Source organism: Benincasa hispida, chromosome 1 (genome assembly GCF_027475165.1).
Source record: "Benincasa hispida cultivar pf3 chromosome 1, pf3_genome.v1.1, whole genome shotgun sequence".
NCBI lineage: Eukaryota > Viridiplantae > Streptophyta > Magnoliopsida > Cucurbitales > Cucurbitaceae > Benincasa > Benincasa hispida.
Genome location: NC_143478.1, coordinates 40,861,189 through 40,870,405, shown reverse-complemented (window position 1 = coordinate 40,870,405; position 9,217 = coordinate 40,861,189). Strand labels below are relative to the sequence as shown.

Below are 9,217 nucleotides of genomic sequence, written 5' to 3'. Positions count from 1 at the left end.
AGTATAAATATCATAATTAATTTTAGTTCACTTAATTAGTACCATGAATACTGACGTTTGATTTTATTTAGAGATAAATAGAAAATGAGACTAAACTAAAAACTAACGATATTATATTATTCTAGTACACTTAAGGACCATGAGTAGTACTAACGTTCGAGTTTATTTAGGGATAAAAATACAATCAGAGTTAAATTAGAAATTAACAAAAATAAATATGAATGACAAAAATCTATGAGAAAAGTGTCATAGGGAACTGGTTTCACTAATTGGGCTTAAATCGAATACAAACAATACCCATTAAATTAATTTAATATTCATGAGTATTTTATGTAGAACTATTTTTAAATATAGAAAAATAAATCAAAATATTTATAAAAAATGGTAAAATTTTAGAACGATCAAGGATAGATAGATTTATATCAATGATATTGATAGATACCGATAGAAGTTTATCAGTGTCTATCATTGATAATTCGAAAAATTTACTATATCTTATAAATATTTTCAACAGTTTTACCATTTGAAATAATTTTCCTTTTATGTAATATAGGTCATAAATATTTTTATTAAAAAAACACATAAAATATTCAAAATTCTAGTATATGTATTCCCATATTCTCCCCCACAATAATGAATCACTCCATTCAACCTTTGAGTGGCTTAGAGCACACATTAACTCTTTTGACTTCTCTCTTCCTACATCTCTTCATTTGGTTTCTGATATATTAAAGGGAAAAATTCAGAAGGTTTAATGAAGGGAAGTTTGTCCAATAATAGCAAACATAGAAGAGTTCATGATGAGAAGGGGATGAAGAGAGTGTTGATCACTATAAATGTTATGGGAAGTTCAGGTCCATTGAGATTTGTGGTGAATGAAGAAGCTTTAGTTTGTGAAGTTATTCATATTGCTCTCAAATCTTATGCTCATCAAGCTCGTCTTCCTCTTCTTGGCAATGATCCTACCAACTTTCTTCTTTACTCTTCTAATTCCGAGTACCCACACGCTTGTACTTTTCTCTGACCTTTTCTTTTTAGTTTATATATATGAGCAATACTTAGCTGTTCACTCGAAAAAAACTTATCGTTAGAGCATTAAATTGGACTGAAAAAGTTATCATATTAATTTTTCATAGTTTCTTACTTTTAGTCTCTTCGATTGATTGTTTATAGCTAATTGATGAGTTTTGATACATGAAACTTTAAATTGATAAGTTTTAGTTCGGGTACTATTTATACCCTTTAGTAAATCTTGAAGATGTTATCTACTGTTATGAGTTATATTGTGTGAATTTTTTTTTTTTTTTTTTTTTTTTTTTTTTTATTATTATTTTTTTAAATTTTAGAAGGTCTTTGTTAGTCTTTTCTTTATAAATTTTGAAATATTTTCACCTCGATCGTGTCCTTTTTTTTTTCTTTAAAAAAAAAAATTTAGAAGTTCTTTGTTAGTTTTTTCTTTATAAATTTTGAAATATTTTCACTTGATCGTGTCTTTTTTTTTTTCTTAGATTAGAATTATTATTATTATTTAATCAATTCCAATAGAAATTAATTATCAAAGTGACTAATTTTAAGGTTTATTCAAAGTACTAAACTTTTAACCTTACAAATTATTCTTTCAACTTAAATTTTATATTTTGTTTCTTAGACTTTTAAATTAGGGCTCATCAAATTTTCCAAATGGCCAGTATATGTAGATCTAATCTAGAAGTCAACCCTTGATGGGTTGGCCTACCTGTACTTAACACAAATATTTCTTAGATTATTAAACCCCAGAAAAAAAAAAAAAACTATTCCTTGTATTTTGTGACTTATATATATAAAAATACACACACATATAATAGCTGAAAGAAAATTTAATCCAAAAAATAATAATGTAATAAGTATTAAAAACATAAATAAGAACTATTAAAATGGGGTTGATCCAAAAGAACCAAACTAGTAAGCTTTAAGTTAGCTCAAAAGGTTAGATTAATTCATTCGAAATCCCCAAATATATATTTAAGGAGATTTTTAAAAATCAAAAAATAAGAGAAATTATTTACACAAAATAATAAAATTTTAGTCTTCTTTGTTAGAGACTAATAAAGACAAATAGAAGTCTATCAGTGTTTATCAGTAATACAATTTAATAGAAGTCTATCAGCTAATAGACGATGATAAAAGTCTATTAATGTTTATTCGTATTTTTTTTTTACTATTTCTATAAATAGTTATACATTTTTTCTATATGTGAAAAGTTCCTTAAATTTAAGCCCTGAGTATTAGGTCGAGCTAACTTTGCATTAATGCAATGTTAATTACTTAATATTAAATAGTTTTTTTTGAACTTTACGTTGGTCTTATCTTTACGGATGTTTTTTCTTTTTGAACTTTAAGTTGTTCTTTGTTTTGTTGTTGTTCCTAGTTTGTGGGGTTTTGGTGGTGATTTGCGAGTTTGTGTTGGTTTTGTTTGGCCTTATATTGTTGGCTTTGTTTTGGTTTTGTTGCTCTGTCTTTGTTTGTGGTTTGTTGCTTTGATACCTTGATCCCGGGCTGTGGGATCTCCTTGTTGTTGTATAATAATATCACCTATTTAAAAAAACATAGTTTTTTTTTTCTCTTTATTGAGTTTCTTTGAATCATTTAACATAATTTTTAAAACCTAACACTTGACCTACCACACATGGTTTCAAATAATTGTCGAACATAACTTATGGGTTTTACTACCTCAGAGCATACACAACTAATAATATGGTTTCACTTGTTATTTGTGCAGCTCTTAGTCCAAGGGAAACCATAGGATCCAAGCAAGCAAGAAACTTTGTATTGTGTAAGAAGGCAGGCATATCATCCCCATTGCCTGATAAAAATACGAAAAAGATGATGAGTACAGTAAAGGAAAGCCATGGTTGGAAAGCTTGGATTAACAAGTCCTTAGTTTTTAAGATACTATCCCATTAAGATAATTGTACTTCGTGAAGCCCCGTTGATAATCATTTGGATCAGTGTCTTACTATTGTATCTAAATTAATGAGTGGCTTTATCATAAATGAAAAATATTTACGCCTCGTTCGATAATCATTTGAATTTTAAAATTTGTTTTTTTGTTTTTTTTTATTTATAATTTCTTTATCATAGTTTCTTTTTTCTAAATAAACATTTGAGTCCTAGCCAAATTCAAAAACCAAAAGATTTTTAAAAAATTTCAACACTTGACTTAATTTTTTAAATTATTTAAAACATTGGATATAACGAGACAGAAATCAATGGGTGAAAAAGTAGTATTTATAAACTTAATTTTCGAAAACAAAAATGGTTACCAAATGAGACCTTAATTAACTAATTTTCGTTTCAGTAGATTTGTTTATGTCATCATATCTACATCTATACTATACATAAATGGGGCTAAGGAGGAGAATCTTTACATCCTATCTTTACTCCCTTTTTTGCCCTTACAAGTTTAATAAATTTTTATTTTGTCCTTCATTGAATAGTTGCAATTTATAATGTGAGATATGACATAAATATAGGTGATAATTGCACATTGAATCGACACATCCATTTACATATGAGTGTGATTCAAATCGTAGATGTGAAATGTTACCAATAGTAGGAATGTGCCTAAGATGTTGTTTATCCAGAGATTTTTCTATTTAGTATATTATGTAACGACTCCAAATTCCACACTAAACTAGGAACCATTACTAAAAACCTAACCTTCATTAACTAGTCTTTAAAGAAATTTCGACAGCATAATATCCAAAACCAATTTTTTTTCTCTACACCTGTTTCAAATAAACACGGTCCAATAAAATTCAGACCACATCTTCTTTTCAAACACAATTCTCAGAGTTTCTAGAACACTAATAATCAAACAACTACTTAGTTTAGACTCAAACAAATATACCAAACGCTAACCAATCTCGACTAATGTCAAACTCAACAAGGTAACTAACAAAACCTTTTACAAATTTCATCTCCTGCTAATGAAGTCCAACTTATAACTAAAACAACGTTTCAAATTTCAAATATTCAAAATAAAATAAGCTCATAACAAGAACAATAACATAAATCTAGATTTGATCTTTCTCAAGCTCCTTCCTCAGTATCACCAAGTTCATCATGCTCGTTAGTACCTACAAAATCTGATGGGAGGCCAATACAAACTTATACTAGTAAGCAACCCACATCTGATGAGCCACCAAACAACATACAAGAGAACAATGCTAACAACACATTATACATACTCGATTTTCAAGGAAAACTAAACAATATTTGCATAACACATGCACACTACAAAAAAATATCACTTACAATAGCATTAAAAAACACTATCATAGACTTTCCATAATAGAAATGTTGTTGTAGCCCATGTTATTGAAAGTCCATGACTTTCCTTACTATTTTTTCAATGTTATAAAAAACGCTATAAACAGTCCATTTTGATAACGGATATATGATGCTATAAAAATTTTAATAGCGTTAAAAAAAACGCTATTGAAACGTTTTGATAGTGTTTTCTATTGCGTTAGAAAAACGCTATCAAAACGTTTCAATATCGTTTGTCCAATGCTAAGAAAACGTTATTGAAACATTTTGATAGTGCTTTTCCACCGTTATTAAAAAGCTATCAAAACGTTTCAATAGCATTTTTAATAACATTGTAAAAACAATATAAAAGAGTTTTCATAACGTCTTATAAATGCTGTCGTAGTTGATGTTATTAAAAGTTCTCGACTTCCCATGGAATTTTTATATGCTATTAATATCGCTATAGAAAGTTAATATATGATAGCTTTAATTCAATGTTAGGAAACGTTTCATTGTATTGGAAAAAATACCGTCAAAAGTTTTCATAGCAATAAAAAATGTTATAAAAGACGTTCTATAGCGATTTTAGACACACTATTGAAAGTCCTTTATTTTCATTAGCATTTTCTCATCGTAATGAGAAAAAAAGCTATAAATACCCCATCTTCAAGCATGAATTTTAATGTTAATGAACTTTCTATAACATTTTTTTTTGTACTAGTAAAAGCAATGCTATAATTGATCTTAATAGCAGTTGTTAATAACATTTTTTAGATTTTACAATTTCTTTTGCAAATATCATTGTAGAATTAATTAAACACATATATTTATATAAGTCGCTTGCCCATATTATTGTCTAGAGAAAGAAAGATGTAATTCACATTTCATCCAATTCTACCATCATAATTATGACAAAAAATCTTCAAATATATAGTATACAAAAGAAATAAAACGCTATATTCATCCAAAAGCTTTGATATAGTCATCAAAAGTATGTTCCAACAAAGTTCTTACCTAATAGAACAAATTATAAATTCTTAATCCAAATAAAATGACTACATATATAATCCCAAAAAGTTGATACAATCTAAAGAGATGTTTAGATTTAGTGATACCAAAATTCTCCCACAAAAATATGTAGCTTCAATGTTTGTCATCATATCAATCACCTAATAAAAAATAAAATAAAATAGCATTCATAAATCATCATGATCTAACTCTAACAGTAGATTAGTTAATGAACTAAATAAATACTTAGTTCACAAAGTTGTAAATAAATTTTCTTACATAGTTTGAGTTTATCCATTGGCCATGCAACAGTAGTGCCCACGACATCTTCAATAAGAATAATATCAAATATAGGCCTCCATAAGAAGGAATTTGATATTTTTATCGTATCAACCCATACACGAACTACATTCAGGCCAAGAGGTATGTGATGGACAAAGATTGATGGATCATTGAAAGATCATCTACCTTCAGCAGTGACTTCTCCTAAACTGATCCAATCTAGCAACAAACACTTATGGAGAGTGTTGGTAGTTACACTCTTTTTGACCAATAATACGGTTAGAAAATTTTCAAACAATAATAATTTCGAAGACTAAATGAATAGAAAATTTATAAATGAATTTACCGGTGGGGAATTTAGGATTAGAGCTGGAATATCTGCCGATGCTGATACTTTAACAAGATTATTAGAATTTTTTTTTCATTCATTTTTTCCTATAGAAACAACATATTCAAAATGTTATATAAAACACAATTTAAATAGATAAAGAGAGTTATGACAAATTTACCTTGTCCTTTATTAAGGAAGATACCATGCTTTTTGAAGGGATACATAAGCATGCAACGGAAGCAAACAGAATCAATAAGCACTCTAATTACATTTAATTTGAGTTCTAAAGTATGCATATTCAAGTGGGTTTCAAGTTATATACCTTTTGATGATGAAATCTTCAAATCCAAGCTACTATTTACTCCAATTCAACTCCAAATTAGTCCTTAAACACCAAGAGATCTTCTCTACTATTCTCAACCTTGAATTTGAGTGGTGGAACTTAGATTTTAAAGGAATTTGATGAGTATTTTGTGGGTTTGAAGAGAGAAGAAGATGAAGTGCAGAAACTAACTTTCAGCATCCAAAATCTCAGTCAATCCTCCATGTCTCAGCAAAATTGGAAGTGTTTTATTACTCTTAAGATGCAGATACCATCAGCCAAAGCTTTGGTCAGCAGCTACTTCAAGATATTAGTGAAATTAGGTGGGATTAAGCATGGAGCATACCTCATACTAAGAGGTTTTGTGGGGAAAACCCACTTTCTATTCAAATTTCCAAATTTCCTATTTTCCAATTATAATTTTAATTAATTCTAAATTAATTAAAATCTTGAATTAATTAATTCATAATTTAATTAAATCAAAATCCAATTTCTTAAATTGAATTAAAAATTGGAATTAATTTGAAGTTATAATTAATTAAACATAATTAATTAATTAATTAATTAATTTAATATCAAATATTAAATTAATCACACACCTAATTTTAAATATGAATTTAATTCATGTAGTTAATATTTAAATTAACATTTAAATATTATACACTCCAATTTTGTTTAATTTCAACAAATTAAACATTAATTATATCTAATATAATTAAGCAAACCCTAATTTGATTTTGAACTAATTCAAACTCAAAAACCTAATTTTAATTTGAACAATTCATAGTTAACTCAGGATTAAGATCGGGTTACCTAGGTCATCTAAACGAAATAGTCAGTCTTAAATAGTAAACAATGTTATAAAGTAAGAGTGACTTATTTCTTGGTCCGATCTTATGCAAACTTATTGCATAGGATGCCCCCACTCCTAATGTCATTACATGAACGAATTTGGATCACTTCGTTTGTAGTATTTTTACAACAACTTATAACAGCTACAACGTAGGCCATATTCAATAGTATTACCAGAATAAGACACCCAATCTTAGTCATGTATTGTAGACCGTTTTGGCTATTTACTCGAACTTAATCCATTTTTATGTCTCTACATGGATCTTAGTTTATTGAATTTAGACTCTATGAATGCAATTAATAGATTCAATACCTTTGTTGAAGAAATGTTAAATAACATCTTTTATTGATAATAGAATATGTTTAACTTTTACAAACTGCGAGTTTTAGGACATAAAACCCAACACTTTTTAGTTCATCTACATCTGACATTAGGTTGTTGCATTTTCTTTCAAGAGATGCAATAGTCTTATCTTTCTGAGTTGATGTAGACACCTTCGATCTAGTCACACCAAATCTTAATCCCCATACATGGCAATTATCAGGATCGAAAACTCTACTAATTGCGTCGTCAATTATACTACTCGAACGAGACGTTCCCACATGTTTTTGTTCAATACGCTCCTAATAAAAAATCATAGTAAAACCATTCAAATGGTAAAAAGTCAATAAGCCATTTGGGGAGGGAGGGGGCATGCCTTATAACCAACAAAAATTCACAACATTTAGAAATTCCTACTTCAACTAAATCACTACTCAAATGTCAACAAGCCAACAAGAGATCACTTAAATAAAACATTGAACATATATATATATATATATATTATTTAAGAGAGGAGGTACACATCAACAAAGCAATAACCAGCAAACATATATTAAGAGTTAGGACAATGAGATATTAACTATTTTTCTCATATTAATTGATTAATGCTAAAAAAACAAATAAACCAAAATTCAAATTCAAATAGAGTCTAAAAAGGCAGCGATGGCAACAATCAAAGGGTTTATATTAGATAGCAACTTCAAGTTCGCTGTGATATCTAACATCTCTTCGGAAAGAAGAGTGGTAAGTAAGTAGTCATTTATAGATTTAGAAAACGGTTTATATTAGATTGCATCAACATTGAAAATTTTCTTAGATTCGTATGCCCCCAAACTAAGGCTAAAAACGAAGAAGAAAAAGATAATTGAGGACAATAAATCTATCAAATAAAGCCACATTATGGGCAAGAATCGAGGCCAAAACTATACCAAAATTTACCCAAACTTGTTAAAATTCAAAAGGGTTGAGAGATTGTTTTCAACCCCATTTCTATAAGTTTTCAACATATTAAACTTTTTATAACATCTAGTACTTCTAATTGGTTGTTTTTCTTAAAGATTACAGAGTAACAAAGTGAAATAAATTACGTACCTTAAAGTAGACTCTGAGGTCCGAACCACACAAGCTTTGTAGGCTGGAAAAAAAAAAAAAAAAAAGAATCAGGATGTTAGTTCAAAGTGAACAAATCAAAACTTTAAAGAAAAATTTCAAATTGGAAGGCGATAGGCAAACTAATTTTGGTCCCAGTTTCTTTTTTTCATTTTTCACTAACCTTATTTAAAAATGGCTATCCTCTAAGGCTATCAAAAGAGGTATTTCTTATAGTGTGAGAAAGCAAGCAAGATTCCTGGATATTGCTTATGAATACAAGTGTAAAAGGGACGCTTTGTTTTGGTCGGTGGTTTTGTTGAAAGTGCTTTTATTCTTTTCTTTAGCTCCAAAAGCACAAACATTTTGGGTAAACTTGTGGTTCGAAGTTTGCATTCTTTAATGCCCTTTCACTTTCAGCTTTGCTTTCCAACTGTATCATCTGTCCCCTGGACTTCTCAAGTACAAGTTCAAAATCCAATGCTTTATGGGCAAATCAAAGTGGATATTCTATTCTATTTCTACAGCATAAGTGCAATGATTTTCTGCCTAACACACTGGGTCCTTTTTATACAATTTGATTTTTAAGGACTTGTTTCAACAATTAAGGTAGGATAACCTTAATCCTAATCTATCTACATGCTTCTACCTCAATTGGATTCGATAGCGGCTATATAGAAGAGAAGACACACGCATTAAGTTCTAGGATTCAATTGCG

The 9,217-nt window shown here is 28.7% G+C and overlaps 1 protein-coding gene and 1 long non-coding RNA gene across 6 annotated transcripts; one reads left to right on the top strand and one right to left on the bottom strand.

Annotated features, from left to right (window-relative positions):
* The first annotated feature begins 657 nt into the window (after positions 1 to 657).
* LOC150038444 (uncharacterized protein At4g22758-like) lies at positions 658 to 3,064 on the top strand. Its single transcript, XM_090307606.1, has 2 exons — positions 658 to 1,010; positions 2,759 to 3,064. The coding sequence occupies exons 1-2, from the start codon at positions 755 to 757 to the stop codon at positions 2,941 to 2,943; spliced, it is 441 nt and encodes a 146-aa protein (XP_090163732.1). The 5' UTR covers positions 658 to 754; the 3' UTR covers positions 2,944 to 3,064.
* Positions 3,065 to 5,229: 2,165 nt separating this feature from the next.
* On the bottom strand, positions 5,230 to 8,724 carry LOC120091387 (uncharacterized). 5 transcript variants are annotated; one of them, XR_005485709.2, is made up of 6 exons: positions 8,503 to 8,665; positions 6,237 to 6,533; positions 6,093 to 6,120; positions 5,930 to 6,018; positions 5,581 to 5,842; positions 5,230 to 5,462 (listed from the first exon to the last, which is right to left on the bottom strand). It is a non-coding gene; the product is annotated as an uncharacterized LOC120091387 (long non-coding RNA). The 5 variants fall into 5 exon arrangements; XR_016525046.1 differs by having other exon boundaries at positions 6,093 to 6,533; XR_005485708.2 differs by adding an exon at positions 8,684 to 8,724 and having other exon boundaries at positions 5,581 to 6,533; positions 8,503 to 8,545.
* Positions 8,725 to 9,217: the final 493 nt, after the last annotated feature.

Excerpts from the sequence above, each read along its gene's own strand:
- LOC150038444 (XM_090307606.1), top strand. The coding sequence starts at position 755 with ATGAAGGGAAGTTTGTCCAATAATAGCAAACATAGAAGAGTTCATGAT. Across the intron at positions 1,011-2,758 it reads TTCCGAGTACCCACACGCTT|CTCTTAGTCCAAGGGAAACC; the intron begins GTACTTTTCTCT and ends TTATTTGTGCAG.